The 22244-nt window shown below is 40.4% G+C and overlaps 1 protein-coding gene across 1 annotated transcript in view; it reads left to right on the top strand.

Annotated features, from left to right (window-relative positions):
• ATRNL1 (attractin like 1) overlaps positions 1-22013 on the top strand; it is a 792651-nt gene extending 770638 nt beyond the window's left edge. The window contains exon 29 of the mRNA XM_062214395.1: positions 17463-22013. Within this exon, the coding sequence (XP_062070379.1) occupies positions 17463-17584 (122 nt within the window). The 3' untranslated portion in view covers positions 17585-22013. The remainder of the gene's footprint in view (positions 1-17462) is intronic.
• The last annotated feature ends 231 nt before the right edge of the window (positions 22014-22244 follow it).

The raw sequence follows: 22244 nt of genomic DNA, 5'->3' as shown, positions 1-22244 counted from the left end.
AGTTTCCAACGAAGAAAATGAAAACAATCCCTCTTCACTATTCCACTCCTTGAAACTGGGAGACTTGACTCTGTGTTTCCCTATTTGTTAAAATCCAGGGAATTTCTAAAGTTCCTTCCAGTGCTACAATTCTCTGGTTCTATGAATATCCCTGTTATATCATTGCATCTCATTTTGCTTACAGAATGTTAAATCAGTGGCCTTATCTACATCAATCTTTGTGAGAAAGAGTAAAGAAAACTGAATTCAGTTTCTGCATGATTAATGCATTTGTCAAGTTCTTTCCAAGTGGCAAATTAATTTATTGTGTTTTTTCATGAATGCAAATTAAAGCTGTGCAAACTATTGTGGTAAAACTTAGCAGTCTTTTTTCATAAATTAAGGCTAACAGATTTAATGTTAATGAAAGGAACTATATTCAAACATGAATTTTAATACTTGGATGGAATGAAAATCTTAGACTTCCTAAGATTTTCGTTACATACAGTTCATGTAACCTGAACAGGAAGTCATCAGAATATAATTTTCTGTAGTGAAGCCATATTAATTACTTTGTATGAAAGTCTAAGAAGTTCCTTAATAAATGTCTGGTTCCATGTATCCCTGGAAAATAGAATTGTTTATTAATTAATTATCTCAAATTGAACACCTCAAGTTTAGTTTTTGATCATCACTATCTTATCATTTCCTTGTTTGAATATTCTGATCAATAAGTAAATCAGATTTCTTATAGGGAAGTATTTTTCTTCTGTTCATATTGATAATATAAAGAGTACCAGTATAGGCTTAACAGGATATTTTGCAATTTTTTAGTTTATAGGCCTTAATCTAATACTCTGTGTGTATGTATATGTGGTATGTGTGTGGAAGCCATCTTTACTAATAGAACAAGATTTTTTAGGAATGATTTTAGAAACAGGTCCCATGAACTTGACTTTGCCATGCTTTTAAGATCATTTAAATTCATTGCAATGGAATTGTAAGAAAAGGGGCATTTCACCCAACTGAATAATTATGCTATTCCTTGATACAACTGTCCACAAGTCCCATTTTGAATATTATCCTGAAGAACATGAGAGAATCAAAACCAGAATGTTCTTTATCTCCTTAAAAGTTTTTTATTTATTTTATTTATTAAAAAGTGTGAAGGTGTGTTATGTCTGTTACAGACAGACAGGGCTCCTATCGGTGGTTTCACTCCCCAAGTGCCTGGGAGCAGGGAACTCAGTCCAGCTCCCCCCATGTGAGGGGCAGAGACTCAGCTATTCCAGCTGTTAGCTGCTACCTGCCGGGCTACACATTAACAGGCAGCTAGAAGCAGGGCAGAGCCAGGATTTGTGCTCTAGCAGTCTGATGTGAGACGGGGGCTTCCTGTCTCCTCTTTTGTTTTTTGTGTCATAATTGCATTTGTTATTGGTTTTCACTCATTCTAACAAGAAGGAATTTAAACTAATTATATTGACTGAATAAACAAACCATAGTGACTGATTTATGCTCACATTTTAAAAAGGAAAAAATTGTAGATACCTTTATTTATACTTATTTCTTTTGGGGATTTAGGAATTTTATATAATAATAAAGCTTCCTTTTAAATTCAAAAATTTTCAATGTTCACTAAATTCAAAAAGTAATTTTTGATTGAATTCAGTGCCCACTTAATTCTCTTTAAATTGAGAGAGAAATCTAAAGGATACTCCTACTGACAGCTTCTGTCCCATTTTTCTGTCATGCTAAAAGTCATACAAATTAACAAAACACTGAAATTAAAACTGAAATATACCCAAAATCCTTTTGGCTTATTTTGCTGCGAACCAGAGAGGTGTCACGTGAGAAGGAGCTCATGGCTTGAGTAGGTCAGAGGTTCCAGTTAGTTTATCCTGGCCCCAGTCACGGTCACTGCTAGGTTTTGCTTTAAGACAAAATGAACTCATGGAAGAGTGTTACAGGCTTTCTGTGACGAACACATAAGATATTTTCATACCCACTTTTTAGATTTTATCTTGGCTATCTAAACATCTTCTTTCAAAATGTCAGCAGTGATTAGGCTACATTATGGGATAATTAATATGAACTTTTATCTCAAAGCTAATTTTGAGTAATTCTAAAACAAAACATATGTCAATATGTTAAAGACGGAAAGTCGAACAGATTGCTTCTATGTAGAAAAATACATTTTTTCATATTTTAGTTTACCTTATTTTTCAAATACCAATCCAATAGAAATGTTTAAGAAAGGTGAAATAATCTGTGAAAGAAGCAGTATTTAAGTTTAATGCTATAGTCCTGAAGCCCATCTATAGAAAGTGATAGAGATTCCTGCATATTAAAATATGGGTCATTTTAGGAAGCTCAGAAAACCTCTCCCCTGAACCTGATGTGTAAGTGGCTGTGGTCGATTAGCTATGTCCAATTCACACTTTCATGCCTCTGTAACATGTTGGAAAACTATTTCCATGTGACATTGTGTTCCTTGTTTCCTGCTTCTAAGTAGGTCTTCTCCAAAATTAGTTAAAATTACTGAACAACCTGTTTCATCCCACAGTAATTTTAGAGATTTATTGGATTTTTCCCTTCCCCAGAAATTGCCTCTGCAATGTTTAATTGCACATCTAAATAAAGGCCATGCTCAGAATTAGAGTGTAACAACTCTTCAGGCCGGATCATAAACTTCAGTACATGATCCAGCCGTATATACTACAAGGGGCACAGTAACTGGATGCCAAAAAGAACAATTCAGTCAAGCACTCAGGCAGTTCCGTCACCTACAGTTCAACTGTTGGTTTCACTTGAATTAAAATGTAATTTTGGATATAATTGTTTTAGCTAAAATATTCTGCTGAGTCAGTTATGCTCACACAAGTAGGTCTGTGCAACATGGCCACATTTCATGTCAGACAGCTCTCAGGATTTTTTAGAAGTAGCACCGTTTGTGACTCCCTTAGACATGCAGCTGAGAATAGTGCCGACCTAGGCATCTGGATCATCAGGACTGGCTTCTTTGTGCATGGATTTTTCCATCTTTGCACATGATTCTTGCTCTGTAGAAAGAATGGCTAGCCCTTAGGTGTGGTGGCCCATTGGCTCGGAATCAGCATTTTTCCTTCTTCATCCTCTTCTCTCAATTAGTCCTTGAACAAAGAAAAACAACTGGTTTACTATTTTCATCTCTAGGCATTGAAAGAGGAATAAAGTATAATTAATTAAATGTTCATTTTATTGATGGGGGACTTGGCTTTTGTTCTGATTATCACAATCTCAAGTTGTCAACGTGCTTTAAAAACAATCCAGGAGGGAGTACTCAAAGAGCCAGTCAGTGATGAATAAGCCATGTATTTGGCCTTTCAAGATCCCCTTTTACCTTGTGCCAGGCAAAGTCATAAATACCTTTGCAAATAAAAACTATGATCTGCCTTTTTCCACCTCTAGTAAGCGAATATTTGGGTCAAGAATATGAAAGCCAATCTGAGGCAATGACACTTTTTAAAATCTGATAGTTCTGTAATTCTGCAATACTATACTTTCTTGATGAATGACTCTAAAATATAATGCTATTATAAATTTATTTTCTTTATTTAATAAAATACCTTTCCTCCCATTACAATTCATTGACCACAGGGCTAAAAGGAGAGGCAGCAGAACAAGACTAATTTGAAAACCCGTTACAGACCATGGACCAGAGCCCACTGCTTAGAAGATCTTGCTCTAATCAGCCGTTGATCAGGAAGTACATTTTTTCATCTTTATGCCAACGCAGGCACTCACTAAAAGTAGGTAGATGACATTCAAAGTGAATATGCCAAATAAGGAAGTCAACACCTTCCATCTCTTTCCACAAATGAACATTTTGGTTCTTTCTTGTGGGCATTCGGTAATGACACATGCTAAACAGAATTTACCTCTCCATGCATCTCTTAACCCATTTCATTGCCCTCCTAGGAGGAACTCAGGTTAAGTAGGTGCCCCTTCTCCAGGTAGTTACACATGGCAAGTCACTCAGGAAACCGTCGCACAGCATTGTGGGACCAGTGTGTGAGAATTCTCTTTGTGTCCTGAGATACCAAGGAGGGGATGCAGGACAGTGTTTATCCCCCTGGCCATAACATGAGAAGCCTCCAGATCACTCTGAAGTGGGGTCCCTCTGTGATTTACCCACCTGCCTGTGGAGTCTGAAAGGTTCCCACTGGTGCTGACTCTGTGACGCTTCTCAATTTATAGTAGCTCAGAGGCCACTTTGATTGCTCCCAAAGGCAAAGTGGGGCAAAATGATACTTTTTTCGCTCCGAAGGGTCAGCATTTATGGGACATCCTCAGACAGCATCTCCAGATTGTTTCAGAGAACGAAGGTTACTTTCACACCATCCTCTGATAGATTAAAGGAGGTCATTTACACAAACTACTTCCCCAAAACCCCTGTTTTGAATTACTGGGGAGAATGTGTACTATCAGGCTCCTGGATCACTTAGCAAATATCACAGAGCAGGTTTCAAATCCATTTTGAGAAATATACTGTCCAACTGTCCTGCCTTTTTCTTCAGTAAAGGAGATTTATCTAGGATCGATTTGGCTACAGACACCTCTGTGTTTTGTTTTGTTTTGTTTTTAATGTCTTTGGCATTTAAGTTATCTATAATAACTTTCAGTAAGGACTCAGCAATTTATAATAACATTAATGGAAAAAAATCACTATTCTCTATAGCATTTTCCCTTCCATTTTATCTAAATGGTTAGAATTGAGGATTTACATAATTTCACCTACAATTCTTTCCATCCCATTTTTGCCATGATCTGAGTTTATGTAGAGGTTAAAAATTCTCCAATGAGGCCGGCGCCACAGCTCAATAGGCTAATCCTCCGCCTGCAGCGCCGGCACACCGGGTTCTAGTCCTGGTCGGAGCGCCGGATTCTGTCCCAGTTGCCCTTCTTCCAGTCTAGCTCTCTGCTGTGGCCCAGGAAGGCAGTGGAGGATGGCCCAAGTCCTTGGGCCCTGCACCCGCATAGGAGACCAGGAGAAGCACCTGGCTCCTGCCTTCGGATCAGCACGGTGCGCCGGCCGCAGCATGCTGCCCACTGCCACCATTGGAGGGTGAACCAACTGCAAAGAAAGACCTTTCTCTCTGTCTCTCTCTCACTGTCCACTCTGCCTGTCAAAATAATAATAATAATAATAATTCTCCAATGAAATTTGTGAAAATAATATTTTGACTTTGCAGAAATAGTTGTGCATTTTCTATTTATTTTAATGTTGAACTTTTAAAAATATTAACTGCTATGAGCTTAAGGGAGCAGAAACATCACCTTGAAAAATGCTGAAATCCGTATTTTTAGTTGATAGCTGTCTTTTAATATTCATTGCCGTGTATCTGTTTGATGTGATATTCTATGCCTTTATCTGTCTCCTATACTTGCCTAATTTCACACAGATGCTATAGAAAACAAGAACACGCAGCATCACCCATACTATTTAACTTTGATTCAAAATTGCAATCTAATTTCTTATAAGTAGGTATCTGACTTAAAAAAAATTTGCCAACAACAAAATATTGTGTTGCCTCTAACATTGCACCAATCTCAGGAGAGCGATCAGAATATGAAAGGTGAACTAATTTTTCCCTTTGAAGTGATTCCTTCAGAACTGAGGGAAGCTTCTGGAAGGACTTCCAAAGTTGATTTAAAACACGGAAGGCCGCTCCAAAGGCATTTGGGGAGAGTTGAGTGCCAGCGCCTTGACGCCATGCCAGTGTGGCAGCTGTTTCAATTTTTTGTCAATCTTGTACACACAGCCAGAGACATTAAAACCTGTTTAGAGACAATGGTGACCAAGGGACTGAGCCAGATGCAGGCTAGTGTTAGCTCTCTCTGTGTGTGAGCTTAGTACGCGCAGCCCCTAGGAACCGGCTTTAGCACTGTGCGAGCACAGAAGCACCAGGCAGGGTCATGTCCCCCGGGCCTCCTCCGGAACAATAGACTAACTGTGGCCGTGCTGATGCCACCACGGTCCCTCCCCGACCTGCATCACGCCCGCCCTGCCCTCAGCAACTGAGAATGAGGATTAGAGAAACAAAAGAAAGCAGCTTTGTATTTCAGCACGCCTTTAGAGTAGAGCGAAACAGAGCCTTCCAATCAGAAGCCTCTTCCTTAGCACACAGCTACACTGTTTCATCTGCATTCAGATCATATTTATTTTACACTTACATTAAAGTAACCATTGGGATGTAAAGCTGAATAAAAACATTGTTTTGCTTTTCAGGTGCTCCTAGTTGAGAGCAGTAGGCAGAGTTACAAAGACAAAGTTTGGTATAATATAAAGCATCAGAAAACCATCAGGTTGTTCAGAGATTGCCAGACCCAACATCAGGTCCCAGCCTGGTCTGTTCGCTCCCCGGAGACTTAACATCCAATTTCTTGCCCAGTGTTTGCCTCAGAGAAACCACACGTAACAGTAAGTGCAAACCACACCTGACATAACCAGTGTGGTTTTCATTCCTGCAGAAGTCCGTCCAGTCCTTCCCATGCCCTTACACAGCAAGATCCAGTGCACGTTCCCTGCAAGGAAGCCCTTAAACTGAGCCAGACCCAACTTCACTGGCTGTGTGTACAAGATTGACAAAAAGGTTAGGGTTAGGGTTAGGGTTAGGGTTAGGGTTAGGGCACACGCATGAGCGGAGGCCAGCAGCGACGTCTGGGCCCTGCCAGCCACCTGATTTTAACTCCCAGAGAAATCTGTCAAGGGACGTTCTGAATCCTGAATTCTGAATTGGAAGCCACGCGCTCAGCTGTGCAGGGTGTGCAGTGGCTATGGCATTGGGTACTACTTGCTGCAGGCAGGAACAGGAGCCACAGGTGGTAGCAGCCGCTGTCCACTCTTCCTGGAGTCTGGCGGGCTCAGTGCTAGGTTCTCCTGCATGTCTGTGTGAGCCTGTCTTCTCCACTCTCAGCCCTCCTCTTCCTCTGTTCTTTCTACCAGGGAAGCCACAGCCACTCCAAGGACAGGGAGGCAGGCTTTCCACTCAACATTGCACTCTGGCCCCTGGCTCAGCGCGGTACTGAAGAGCTGTCAGGAAACACTGTTTGCCACTGGCTTTGGAAAAAAGTGTTGTGAGCGTTTCTGGCTCAGAATGGTTTAGAAGGGGATTGCCTCTTCCACCTTCTCAGCTCCCACCTGGCACCTAGATGCCAGTGTCCTAGACAACCGTGTAAACCCCAGGTTGAAGATGGCAGAATTGGCATCCGTGTGAGTCCCTGAATACCTGCGTAGACCAGAGCTGTTCCCTCCTCGCTCCCCGCATACCCTGCCACCAACCAGGAACACCTAATATCGTGAGAAATAAACTTTCAATTCCATTGAGTCACTGAGATTTCCAGCTTTAACTACTGCAACGGCTGGCTTTACCCGCCTGTATCACTCCCGATTCTACATTTCTGGGATAGACATGACTCTGAGCTTCGTACCTGTCCATCCAACTAGATAGCCCCAGTCAGATGTCTTTCAGGTCATCAGGCCTGGCATGTCTGGAACCAAATAAGTGAGCCCCTGCCTCCCCACGCCCTGGCTGTTTCTGTTCCACCATGTGCTGGTAGATAGTGTTTGCAGGCACCAGGCAGCCAAGCCCAAAAAGACAGTCAATCTAGACCCTGCCCTACTTTCATCTCCCATAGTAATCTCCAGAATATCTGTCCTGTTCATCCCTTTTATCTCCTTCTTGCTGTTTCCTTATCTGATTTTAATGATAGTAGCCTCATCCCCTGTTCATGTCTCATGCTACCTCTAGAGGTTCCTCTTTGAAATAAAACCCTGATTCTGTCTCTCTGGTCCTTGAAATCATTCCACAGCTCTTTCAGGTTGCAGATTATAAAGCAGTGTCCTAGTTTGGCACTTACAGCTGTTTTATGGACCTTTTTCTGCCTGTCTCTCTGTCTCCTCTCTCATGATTCTCCCATTGGCCATCTAGAGAGAACGCCCTGAGGTTTCCCAAACACCCCTGCTCTCCCTGCTGTTGAGTGTGTGGGTCCTCAGCCTGCCCCTCACGCCAGTGAGTTCTCCATCATCATTCAAACTTCAGCTCACAGAGCATCTCTCTCAAGAATCTTTGCCCTCCATAGCCACTTTAGAGATCTCATTCCTATCTCTCTTTGCCCTCATGGCTTGGGCCCACTTCAGAAAATACCTCTGTGCAGTTGTTGCCAAAGCTAGGAGCCCCGGCATCTCTTCCTAATTTGATGCTTATTGAGAAAAATCACTACAGTGCCACCACCTGCAGTATGTCCTCAATACATGTGTACCAGTTTGCTCTGGAGTGTCATCCACTCATACATCAATAAAATAATGCATATAAAGTTCCAAGGGCAATGCCTGGCTTATGGCAAGCATTTAATCAATGGTAGCAGAATCACTGGCTTTATATTGTTATTGTTGCTTTTATCGCCATCAGCAGTAATTAATGCCTTTGACCAAAACTGATTCTGTATTTCTCTCAATTTCTGTATTTCTTTTCTGTTTGGCTTAAAATGCTGCAGTAGGCGTCTGCCCTGAAGCGGCAGCTTCCTTCTTGTGGCTGCAAAGTGAGGCGAATGCAAGTCAAGGAATCTGGAGTCAGGGCTTCAGCTGTCACCACCGCACCCAGCTGTCTGAGCCTGACCCAGCCACTTAATCACTCTGTGCCCCATTTTGGCTGCCTGTGAACAATGATATAGAAATAGCATCCTGATCCACTGCAACACAGTAGTTTTGAGGAACAGCCTCGAAAAGAAAAAACAAAAGCATTTTGAACTCTGAAAAAAATGGATAAAAAGTAATCGAGTATTAGAAGTAGCCCAAATATTAATATAAACAATGCTTTCTCTGTTGAATATTGTTATTCCCCTATTTTTTCAGCATAAGTTTCAGTTATTTTCAGATTCTATAATGAGTAGGTAACACATATGCATCATATATATCTTCAAGAGCAAATTCTCAGTTTTGTGATCCTAGGCATCAGAATAATTCTGCCTTGAGGACTGAACATTGTGACCCCATTGATGATGCTGCCTGTATCGATGCTGCAAGTCTTTTAAGTCCATCTTTCCAGCAGACTTCTTCTTTCTTTGGCATTGCAACCCACGGTAGCTTTACTCACTTTTTTTTAAGATTTATTTCATTATTTATTTGAAGGGCAGAGTGAGAGAGAGAAAGGGAGGGAGAGAGAGAAACAGAGACAGAGAGAAAGATCTTCCTTCCACAGGTTTACTCCCCAAAGGACCAAGTGAAAGGCAGGAGCCTATAACTCCATCTGGGTCTCCCACAGTGGCAGAGACCCAAGTACTGGGGCCGTCTTCAGCTGCTTTCCCAGGCACATTAGCAGGAAGCTGGATGAGAAGCAGAGCATCCAGGACTCAAACCGGAACTCTGATATCAGATGCCAACATAGCAGGCAGTGGCTTAACCTGCTGCGCCACAATGCCAGCCCTCTACTGGTTTTTGAATGCATGAATGCACCACTGGATAGAAACAAAATCTTTGGGTGTGCCATGTTTTGTTTATTGTTTATTATTTAGCTTTAGGCTTTTCACATGATGATGATGATGATGATGAGGGGGAGGATGTTTTTGGCTGAAATTTCTAAGCATTTATGTGCCTGGTGTTCTAAATCCTTTACATTTAATCCTTACAATAATTTTGTCAAAAGAATACATGAAATTGATCCACCATAACAAAAGTTCCATGAGGTGCAGAATCTTTTATTCTTTGCCTTTCTTATTTACTGACAACTCTTTAGTGTCTAGGGAAGTGTCCAGCACACAGAGGATACTCAAGAAATAATTGTTGAATGAAATGATTTGCTCTTCAAACAATTTTTTTTAATTTTTAGGACTTTGGAGTTTTGGGAGCATTTGTCCTTTCTTTGTGATTTCTTATCATTAGTAGTAACTGATTGTTTTAATATGGAAATTAATAACAGTTTGCATGAACTTGGTGGCTTATAAAATACTTTCACATATATAACTTATTTAAAGCAGCTGGTGACATTTTACTGCTAGATAAACTAAACTATGGGCAAGCATTTAGCACAGCAGTTGGGACATCCACATTCCATATCAGAGTGCCTGGGTTTAAGTCCCTGCTCTCCTCCCAGTTCTAGCTTCCTGCCAGTGTGCATACAGTGAGGCAGTGATGATGGCTCAGGTAATTAGGCAGCTGGCGCTGTGTGAGAGAGCTAGATCCTAGCTTCAGCCTGGGCCAATCCATTGTTGGCAGTTGGATAGTGAACTAGAAGATGGCTCGCTCTCTCTCTCTCTCTCTCTCCCCCTCCCTCTCTCCCTTCTTAAATAATAAACAAATATTTTAAAAATTTATGTAAATTCATACAACATGCCCATCAATGAAAAGAAAATATGGTCATTATTGTAATTCAGTCATAGCTCAATTTCTTCAGTGAGCAGTAAACACTAAAATTAAGAATGATTAGTGCTTAAAATAATGTGTATCATATATCAAAATTGGGATATTTTTGTTTTTTGTTTTTGTTTGTATTGAAGGAAGAATATATTTCCCCAGTTGATTAAAGAGAGAATTCTCTAGTGAATTCCACGTGGGCTTCCAATGTGGAAAGGCAGCTGCAAGGCTGATTCTTATACATGTTTGTGCTCTAAAACCAAGTGTCAGAATATTTCAGATGAACCAAGTAAAACTCCCTCATATGTAATTGAAATCAGAATTGATGAGACCTCACTTGCTAAGAACCATATGGCTTTGCACTGAACAGTGATTTGAGACAATGATGGCCATGGTTTGCTCAGCACATCCTAACCAATAAAAGGACAGTTCACATAACATTTAGGGAGTTCCCAGCAATGTTCCAGAAAGTGGTGGATAAGGCATCTGGGGTGCTAGAGTAAAATTATATTTTCTATAACTCATCTTTAAATGAAATTATAAAATATTACAGTATGTTAAAGGCCAAACAAAAATTTATAACTAGAATGCAATTATCATTTGTATTTAAACATTAACATTTGTAGTCGTCATTGGCTCTTAGGAGGTGAAGGGAAACATTGTTTTAAACTCTCAGACAGCTTTGACTAGTCCATTTGTCATTCTAGTGTCTTCAAGATTTGAAGTATTTCAATTTTTGTTCAACAATGTAACCTTTGGAATTTTGCCTAATAATGACTTCAGTTGTGCTGGCCTTCCAAGAGATAAATTAAAATGGAAATGCATATTTTCTAATTATGCATCCAGCCCTACTTGCATATTGGCAAGGGTGGCCGCCCTGAATGTTAAATTAAGTCTGCACAATAGCTGCGTCTAAGTAGCAACCAAGTTTCCCAAAGTCACTTTCTTAATCATGAGAAGGATAGCCAAGACTCTGCTCAGTAGTATGTAGCTATATACAATCAGAAGGAAAACATTTAAACATCCCAGCATGGTATTTCCATTTAAATCTGATTACAGTGAAATAAAACTGTAGCCATTAAAGGTTTAGAAGAACTACAAATACAAGCAGTAAAAGAAGACAGATAGTAAATGAGGTAGTAAAACATTTCAGCAGGGCAAACAGTTTATTGCACTCATTCAGTCTTCCTGAAGCAGACTGCGCAACTCACTACAGACCCCGCACCGTGCCCTGAACTCCACTTAAACCTGCAATTAACCTTTCACGCCTAATGAAGCTGTTTTCCTGGAAAATTAAAATATATAGTAGTGCCTTCTTTTACACAGACTTGGGAGGAGAGCATTTCAAAATGAATGACTTTTCTGTGGCTTTTGCGCAAACGTAAAATAGAAGTGCTATGTTTGTATATAAACTGGGAATGTTCTTTCCAGGGCAATTTCACTTGATGTGCAGTGTTTTATTACTGTACTTATTAATTGTTCTGCATAATTGTAAAAAAACACACATCAGTAATTTTATGATTAGATTGTTACTGCTCGAGTCTACTAGTACCATTTCACTTTCATTAGGGAACACTAGAGTTTCACTAACAATAACTAAATTCCTGATGTTTCTCCTTGGTGGATTTCATTGCAGATTTAGTGGTCTAAAAAGATATATTTACCATTTAAATATTTAGCCATTTGTCATTTACATTGTTTTCTCTTTAGGGTAGAGAAACGAAGTTCTTAAATTTTAGGAAGAAAGTTTGTCTTTTCTAAGGTTATGGATAAAGAAGGGTTTGATTTTTCATATACATTCTACTTATTTACAGAATAGCTGTGGTAATCTTGGTGTCTACCCCAGAAACTACTGAATTGTGTCCATTTTCATGGGAGGAAACTCCCATGGTCCCAGAGGAATTGTGCCTTTTTGTACTTGTCCTGCCCTGAGCGACCCAGAGCAGCTCCTAGGAGTGCTCCAGGCCAGCAAGCTCCATCTGGAAACACCAAGAGGCTGTGGAAAATGGAGTGGCAAACAGAAGATGGTTCTTTCTTATGAGGTTTATACTTCATATTTAAATAATCTAAATGTCATAGTGTCTGGTGTTTAAGAATTAAAAGTGCAAAAAGGTAAAGTGTGTAATAAATACTTGAGCCCCAGCATTTTTATTGAAGCGCCCCATATATTTTGATGTAAATTCTGCTAGCCCGGAGCGTCTGTGCATCATCTTGACATGGTAAATGAAATTCCTTTAGACCGCCAGTCTAAAATAATGAATTGTTCCCCCAGTTAATTGTATTGCTTTGATAACAAGGAACTATGCTAGGCCTAGCGAACACAATAAGTGGATTTCATAGGATGATTTGTGTGACGTTTTGAAAAATGATCTTCTGGAGTGACCTGATTTTAATGGAGCTCATGGCCACGCAGCACACACCACTGCACAGCTTCCGACTAAGAGGAAGCACTTCCTCCTGTGGTGTGCAGGGTTCAGGGTCATTCCCAGAAAACCAGCCAGGGGAAAGAAGTCTGGGGAACTCTAAGGCAGGAGAAAGTGTGCCACAACAGCCAACACAAGGAACCTGCTTGTACATCACTTACTTTATTTATCTCTTTTTAAAAATCTGGAATTATCTCAAACTATCCTTATCTCGTCATTGCCTGTGTGGAAATAAACCAAGACCAACCAAATGAAAACGAGCTAAAGCTGTTGATTCTGAGCCTACTGTAGCATTGACCCAAAGGCAGGTGGAGGAACGGGAGAGCTTCCTGGTGGGAAGAAAGGAAGCTCCAGTGCTGCCTGGGCTAGAGGCTGCTGTCCTGGGGAGCTGGAGCCGCTAGAGACAAGCGAGCGGGCATCCTCCGCCTGAGCCGGCCTCCATGTTTGGCTTTCTCTGGTTGTGGTGAGTTGGAAGAAAGGACAGACATTAGGGAAGATGCCGGCTGTGAATCAAGTCCTGGGCATCGGAGGCACTTGTACAGTGGATTGTTAGTAGAGCTGGCAGACTCACTTCCTACATGTAGGTCTGACATACAGCAGGCTGGCTTGCTGGGCTGGCAGTCAGAGGTAATGGATTCGTTTTCTGGGCAGAACAGGTCAGAGCTCTGTGATATTTTTTATATGGCCTGGCCATTATCTGGCTCTTATCTTCCAGTCTCCCATAGCACGTAAATGTTACACTTAGGGGATGGGTAAGATAAGATTGTTTTTTGTAAAGTGCTACTGACTTGACTTTTCTTTTTGTCAATTAAGAAAATTAGATCCTCTGCCATCACCAAGCATGCTGAAGGGCAGCAACGCAATTACTTCATCTCTCTCTATAATGAGTCCTCTGCACACTGCGGGATCCAGGCGACAGGGATGTGTCTTCCCGTTCGCTCTTGTATCCGGGTCCTCTTGTAGGTTGAAAGAGGACCTAGCAATTTCCGGGTTATTTTTTGTTAAAACTTTACCATATACTAGACATAAAGAATTGTAAAATTAGTAATAAAAAGCTTGTTTAACATTATGTTTAAGATATGCCACACACAAATGCAGTTCTTACAGTTATTGTGCTTGTCTTAATTAAATTACAAGGTTGATAAAGAACAACTCATGATAGAATACACACTGTGTGGTCCAGTGAAGGACCCAAGTTTAAATCTGGAAGAATGTAACATTTCGCCCAGCAAGAAGAGGAGACCTAGGGCAAGCAACCCTGAGTGTCCAGTGGGAGTGCATGTGGTGGACACTCAAAGATCGTGCCCAGAGGAATGCGAGGTTTCCTACCCACGATTGCATGCACACAGAATCTGGAAGTGTGGTTGGCTGTGACATTTTCACAGGAAAGGACAGAGAGCTGTCAAATTAACAGTAAACATAATTTGCCATTTTAGTTGTCAATTAAGAGCTGAACTATAGGTTATGATTTTTCAACTGAGCATATTCCTAAGCTTCATAATCATTAGTAAACGCAGGATATGTTGTGAGAGACACTGCTTTAATTAGGTTTTGGACTTCATTTACCATGAAAGTCAAAGATGCAGCGACAGTTTTGAATTAGCCTAGGATTTCTTGTGTAGGCAGTTCACACTGTTTACTTCTCTCTCTCCTGGCACTGTAAGGAAAACACCATTTGCAGCCACACTTGGGAAAGTATTACTTTCCTAAGTTTCTTTGGACTTGGTCATGCCGTGGTTTAATGAAGAACATGATTTCATAGTTGGATGTTACGCTCATTGGAATTAGTGTAAGTGGTCTCAGTGCACATTAAAGGAGATGTACATTATTTGTCATGTTTGGCCGTCTCTGGACACAACGATGCCAAGGGTGAGATGGCGGGAAGTTGTAAATTCTGACAGAAGCCTGCCAGGAGATCTGTGGAAACTTAAGGTCTGCCTGACCTTTAGTTATCACAGCCTCAGTCTGTGGTTCGAAAAAATTATAATGTTCTGGGGCTCCAATGATTAAAGAAAAAAGAAGATTTTTTTTTTACTACAGAAGAATAATTGGCTAAAGCATATCTATTGTGCACTTCAGAACTTAACATGTGCTCTTTTTGAAGACTTTTGGGTCGAGAGAGCAATTTCTATTTAAACTCTGAATACTGTGTTATCTCTAGGGTATCGGGGTCATATTGGATATCCTGAGAGAATGAGTAAATCTATTTGTACAAGACTATTAGCCTAGCCAGTAATTATTGTAATTTAGTGATCCCTTCCCTTTCTAACACCATAATTTATCCTTTTCTACAAATACAAATACTTGAGGCTCCACAAACTCATGTAACCACACACATGTACACATGTTTCATCTGACCCTGTTGCCTGCTCCAAGTGGATAAGCCTACTTCTCTCTTCCATTGAGGAACATCTTAAACATATGACTTGGGTCTGCTGGCCCCACTTCCTCGCACCCCTATTCTAGGCGTCCATTCTCGGTGAGTGCAGAATGACTCCAAGATCACCAGATGCTCTCTGAGAACATCTGCTGGCCCCGTCCGTCAGCAGACCCTATCCTGCTGGTCCCATGGTGAGAGATGCCACTGGTCTGCCCTCCCTTGGCTTCTGCAATGCTGCACTGGGCTGCTTTACCTTCGTCTAACGGCCTTCGCGTCTGTCCATGGGCATCTCATGCTGTTGACAATCCCTGTTCCAGGAAGCTTTCTAGAATAAACTGAGCCTTAGAAATCAAATAATTCAATGGCCTCTGCCTAGGACAAGATCCAAAAATGAGGCTTTCCTCCAAGAGCATCATGCAGAGAAGATGTCCGTGAGGATCCAGGGATTGGATCAGCTCAATTCAGAGTCAAGTCTTCATGACCTTGGAGAAAGGAACATGAGCTAAACCAAGCTGTCTGGCCTCTTGGTTTAGTATTATGATTTGATGCATTTTGTTTTACTCGAGAATTTCATGGGACCCAACAGAAACTAAAATGACTCATGTACAGTTATGAAGAGCAAGGGCATTAGGTTCAGCCAGCGTTTGCATGGATTTGTAACGTCTGCACTGCCCTGAGCATCTTCTCACATCTTCCTTCCAATAAAGGGACAAACAATGCAAAAAAAAAAAAAATCAGTGTAACAACACAATAATCTATTTGGTTACCTATGGTAGTTAGAGGTTCAGATATGTGATCACGTTCTCCCAATAAGACTCAAGGTCCTTTTCATACACCTAAAACATCTTACCAGTAATTTTTTTAACAAACTGTCTTTTTCCATGTCCATTTATGAATAGCACAACTCTACCCCCCAGGAGACTTTCTCACATGTCCTTCAAGACAGGTTGAGAGGAGCCATGTACCATGAATAAATATTTGCCAAATGTGTATCTGTTAACAAACTGGTACCCTAAATTTACAAAGAACTCTTAAGCCTCGACAGTAAGAAAATGAGCCAAAGATTTGAGCAGCATCTCACCAGAGAAGGTATACAGATGGCAAATAAATATATCAACACATGATCAGCATTGTGTATCATTAGAGAAATGCAAATAAAAACAAGCATAAGCTACTGCTCCATACCTATTAGAATGGTTAAAATCCAAAACACCGACCACAGCAAATGTTGGTGACGATGTGGAGCAACAGGAGCGCTCATTTGTCGCTGGTAGGAAAGAAAAGCTACAGACACTTTGAAAAACAGTTTGGCAATTCCTTAAAAAGTCAAAGTATCGACTTATAACGTTATCCAGGAATCGTGCTCGTGGGTGTCTGAGGACTGGAAACTGCAGTCCACACAAAAAGCTCCACACAATTGTTTATGACAGGTTTAATCATAATTTCTAAAAATTGGAAGCGAGAGCCATCGCGATGTCCTGCAGCAGGAGCCCTTGGTACACCCACACAGTGGAATCACATTCAGCAATAAAATGAAATGAGCTATCAGGCCGAAAGGAGACACGGAGGCACCTGAAGTTCACATTTCCAGGTGAGAGAAGAGTCACAGGCCACACGCTGCAGGACCCCGACTGTGTGACGTCCTGCAAGAGACAAAACCAGGGACATTTTAAGAAGATCCCTAGTTCCCAGAGGAACAAATTGGTGCAGCACAAGGGATTTTTAGGGCAGTGAAACTAACTATTCTGTATGGTTTCTCTATCAAGAATGAAATAATATAGAATAATTATGAACAATGTCATTTGTCCATTATGCATCTGTCAAAACCCACAGACCTGTATAACACCACGATTTAACCCCCATGTGAACTATGAACTTTAGCTGATAAACATGTATCAGTAGCAGTTACATTTCTCTAAAATTAAACCTTCTCTAAATTTTTAAAAATCTTGATGAGCTTTGCTCCTAAAAAACAAAACAGAACAGTGGTTTTGAAAATTCTTGGTACATGTGGAGCAAACGTGGGAACTACAGCATGGGGTCATATCCACAACTGAATGTGATTTTTTTTTTTAACCTAACATTGAATTTGATTGTCCAAAGAAAGAGTAAATTTGTTGGGTCCTTGTTCTTGTTCACGTGTGACGTTAACAGGTCTGAATTATTGGAAGTTACACTTGTGTGTTTGATCACTAAATGGAAAATGGTGGAAAACAGGACCGTAAGCCACCCTGTCACCATCCCAGAAATGTTGCCACAGCACTTAAATCCCTTTCTCCTTTTCTTGCAGGCCTTGCAATTGCAAGTGCTCTAATAGACATTTCCCAACAGAAGCCTTCAGAGAGTAAAGACAAGACTTCGGGAGTCCGGAACCGAAAGCATCTCTCCACACGTCAAGGAACCTGTGTCTGAGGAATGGAAGTCGGCCCTGTATATTCTGTACTGTTTTACTTCCTAAATGGCTTCTGTTAAAGCTGTTTTATGGCCTCAGGTTTTATGGAGGCAGATCTCTGTATGACCCAAGGCCTGATGCAGTTCCCTCCAAGTGGGCAGTGACCCAGGTGGCCAAAGAATGTTTGTGAGTTTTATAAAAATAATAGCATTGATGGTCACAGGTGATGAAGTCCGTTTTTACGGCTGTCTTAGGCTTCTCACAGTTAGCATTAAAGCAATCTGGAAGAAGATGTACACTGTTTCTTAATGCTGATGAAAAATAGGTAATTCATATAAATCAACTGTTTATATCCCAAGACTTTAAAGAAAGACATTTTATAATGCCTGAATGATGAGAATTGTACAGTTTTTGCTCATAAGCAAATTTATTTCCTGTATATGAACAGGAAATGAATAAGTTGCAATGGCTTTAAATGTTGTTTTATCTCATTATAAATGTGAAAGTAAGATTTTTGACTTAATAGTAGTACGTAGATGTGTTTAAATGTCTCACATGACCATGCTCTCTCCGAATTCAGTCTGAGAAGGTGACCACATCTACCCAGCAAGAACACAGAGCAGAAGGAGTCCATCTGGTTGGAGAGCCCATGCCACTTTCCAGGCTGTTTGTTAGAATTCTGAGTGTAGAGGACATTCCTGTCGGCCATGCCAGCCACCTAACTCATTATCAGAGCTGATGGAGCACGGAAAAGCCTGTCCAGCGATCAATTTTCCCCTCCTTCCAAAAACAGCCTCCAGTACCACAACCTGAAGAGAGCGGAAATAGTTGTTTTACAGCTTTTGCTCCAATAGGATAATTTTTTAATTGCCTACGAATCATTGGATCAGACCTGAATGATCTATTTGCATGTTTGGAAGAACATGTCATTTCCTTTTGGCCTTCCTCTCCTAGCTGCTAGATTTTACTTACCTTTCCCAAAGGGTATGAAATGTATTTTAGAGGTGACGTCTCCCAAGTTACAACATGACCCAAGTTCCTTCCTGCCACCTTTTCCCTTAGAATAAAAGAAGAGGAACGTGTGGGCTGGCGACCATCAATATTATTCTTATTTCTAATATGAACATATTGGTGCCATGAGAGAAAGCCTACAGTTTGCAAAATAACTTCATTGTTGCCCACATTCAGCATATTCTTAACAACTCAAACTCTGAATGATGGCAGAAAAGAAAAATGAAACAGTGTTCACATTAAGCCATAAAATCATTTGATTCCTAAGAATGTTGACAACAGTTCACTAAAACTCAGTAGCACTAACAGATCTAGTTTGTATTGCATTGCTTACCTTCAGTGTGACTACAGAATATATGTAAGAACAGTGACAAAGATATCCAAAGCTGCTGTATATGATATAGTTTTGTTCAATATGAAAGTCATTTAAATATAGTTGTTTAGAACTATATATGTACCTTTCATGTTCTTTGGATTTCTGGAAGGTAATTACACTTACTGTTTACAGCTAATGCATAGTTACTTGCATGCCATGGATGTACAGTAGCAGAACGCGACCCTATTGTGATATTAAATGTTTATTTCATAATGTCATTTATACATAGTTGGCTTAATTTGATGAAGATTCAATGTAATATATAACAGGAATGACCATACACTATGTAGTTGCATCTTATAAGATATTTCTAGGTTGCATCTAACCATGTTTGTGTCATTATTTTAATAATTAAGCATTTATGAATTATAGCATATATTCCTTATGTTGGCATGGTAATTTTGCTATTTTCCATGCATTAAAATAAGATGAATTCCTAGAGTAATTTTACTAATTTTATCTATAGCCTTGAGTTCTATTTGAAGGGTGTGGGTCAAGGGGGTACCACTTGTTTTTATTTTCTTATGGTATTTTCTCACTCAAAAAAAAAAAAAAAACAGTGACCTAAGCCTGTAAATATCTCCTAGAAACAATCAAGTAATCTTTTCAGCTTGTTTTGGACCCTTTAAATGTTAACTTTTCTTGTGGGAAAATAAATTGACTAAAGTAGTGATTATAAAGATATAATCATTTAAAAATAAAATGATCGCCAATTTGTTTAATTCTCCAACAGTTGTCAGGAGAGAAAGCTTGTGTATAAAAACATACAGCCATGAATGGTAAATCTGTTCCAGCTCTATTTTTAGAGAAGCTAAGCAAATAGCATTACTGGGAAAGAGTCGTCAATGTTTTTCCACTTTGAATCCCATTGGGTCCTTAAAACTTGAAAATTCAAATTTTAGAGAACTATGGGACATAATGCAATGTGAAGTTAAAGTCATACTGTAGCTTTTGGGTGCAAATAGTTCTAATTCCATGGCTAATTATGCAATAACTTATCAAAGGTTTTTACTAGCAAGAAAATTCTTCACCCTCAGGTGAGGTGGGTTGAAATGACATCGAGGATCAAGGGTAATCACTTTGAATCTGTGTCTTGGTTTCTTTTCCCCTGCATCCCAAACACATTAAATTTGGATGCTTTCATTTTAGGAAAATCAAACCACACATCTATGCAGATACTTTCCAAGAGATTAGGTGATAAATGAATGATTCTCTTGAAAACTTACTTTAATGAACTTCTGAACATTTCAGTTTAGAATGACTTTGAAAAATTCTCTAGATTTTAGGATTTCTTCTTCAGCCAAGTATGAATAAATTTTGGTTAAGTAGAATGGAGTTTTAAAAGTTAACATGGGGACACAGTTTGGATAACTAGAAAATTATTGTGAAAAAGAATCTGCACAGCTTACAGATTGATTTAATCGATTTAAAACAAATTGGGATTCTCATAATTGCTTTAAATGGAAATTTATTTTAGTGAGACATAGGGAAGGAAGACGAGCGCTGTATACTGTAGTGTTGTGGTCCATAGGAAAGCTTCAAGTAGGAATGTCTACAGTGGCCAGGACCAAAGCTCAAAGCTGGGAGTTCCTTCAGGCCTCCCATGGGAGCTGCAGAACCGAAGTCACTGGTGCCATCCCTTCTGTCCTGAAGCGTCTTCACTAGGAGGAGCCTGGAGACGGGGGTAGAGCTGGGCCCCAAACGCAGGCACTTCAGGATGGGGTGGGTGAGGGTCTTCACCACAAGGGCAGAGGCCTGCCTGAGCCCTGTTCCTGTGTGTGACTGACAAGTGCTGTACTTCCCGCTGTCTTCCTTGCAAGTCAGTACGGTGGAGGGAACGGACGGCTGTTGTCCATAGCCTGGAGTCACTTGGAGTGCAGACTCATGGACAGCTGGAGCCAGGATGTGGGGACCAGCTTTGCATCGAGTGGTGGTGGACATTTTGAAGCCTTAGCCATCCGTCAGGAAATGGAAGTAACAGAGCCCAGCTTGCCAAGTGGTTGTGATGCCAGAAGGTGCCACACAGCTCCCACAGTGGAGCTCGGTGCAGCCTCCCGGGGTTCATCAGGATGCCACCAGGCCACCCCTCTCCTACCAGTTGTTTTCATCTATTAATTTCCATCCATCTTTTCACCAGAGGTAAAAGGTAGATATTTACAAAAAGACTTCCTGAAGATCTTAAGTTCCTATATTTCTAGCATATAGGGAATTCCTTTAAGAAAAAAAAAAAGAAAGAAAAAGAAAAAGAAAACCTACTTTGACATCTGGGTCAATTGGAACTTTGACTCTAAACCTGTACCATGTCAGTGGAGTATTTTTCAGAATTACCACTGATGACATTTAAACAGAAACATCAGTTGTCCCCTTTCACTCCCAGATTAGGCAAGATGGAGGCCAGCACTAACATGTTATTGTCACACACAGTACATCTCTTTTCAGGGAATAGGAGCCTGTGATTTGAAAAATATATTTAAAAAGGGGAACAGATCAAATGAAGTAATTCTACCCACCTACACTTTTTTTTAAAAAATCAACTTCCAAACCCATTCGCTCTTTACCAGGGTGAGCTTGGCACCTGCTTGGTGATAAGGATTCCCAGGGTTAGAGCAGATTCCTAGCCACAGGCTCAGACGTACCAGGATGGGAACTGGAGAGCAGTGAGTGTCTCAGACTCAGCGACTTTTCCCAGGAGGCAAATCCGGGACACACTGCACTGGGCCCAGAGCTGCCTTTGTCTACAGTTGGAGGGAGTTCTTTAAATAACAAAGTTATCACTCTAATTCAAAATGCGTTAAATAATTTTCCAAGGAGTACAAGCCATCTGGTTGGTGTAACAGCAGTGTTTTCATTATAGTGTACATTGAACATTTTCGTTCTATCAAGTCTTAAATCAAGAAATAGAACCAGAGACACTATCAATATATATGTACACAGGTGTGCATGCCAGTGTTAAAAACAGATTGTATAAAAGTTCAAATCCGCTTTCAAAAGCCAACATTTTATGATAATGTGCTACTAATTGGGACTTTAACTACTGAAATAAAAACATTGGCTCTTCCAACTCCCACTGCCAAATGCAGTTTTGTTGTGTTTGTTCACTCTTCCAAGATCATTCAGGAAAAAAAAAAAAAAAAAACCCTGAGAACCTGAAAAGGACCCTCCCCATCTAAGACTTGGTTATAAAAATTGTGTTTTCAAATTTTCACATTCAAAATACCTTTTTCTCCACTGCACATTCTCACTGAACTCTTCCACGTGTGCTGTTTGAATGGCATCCTGGGCGCTGTGAACGG

The sequence above is a fragment of the Lepus europaeus genome, chromosome 17, assembly GCF_033115175.1.
Source record: "Lepus europaeus isolate LE1 chromosome 17, mLepTim1.pri, whole genome shotgun sequence".
In the NCBI taxonomy this organism is placed as follows: domain Eukaryota; kingdom Metazoa; phylum Chordata; class Mammalia; order Lagomorpha; family Leporidae; genus Lepus; species Lepus europaeus.
This window is presented reverse-complemented; position numbering and strand designations above follow the sequence as displayed.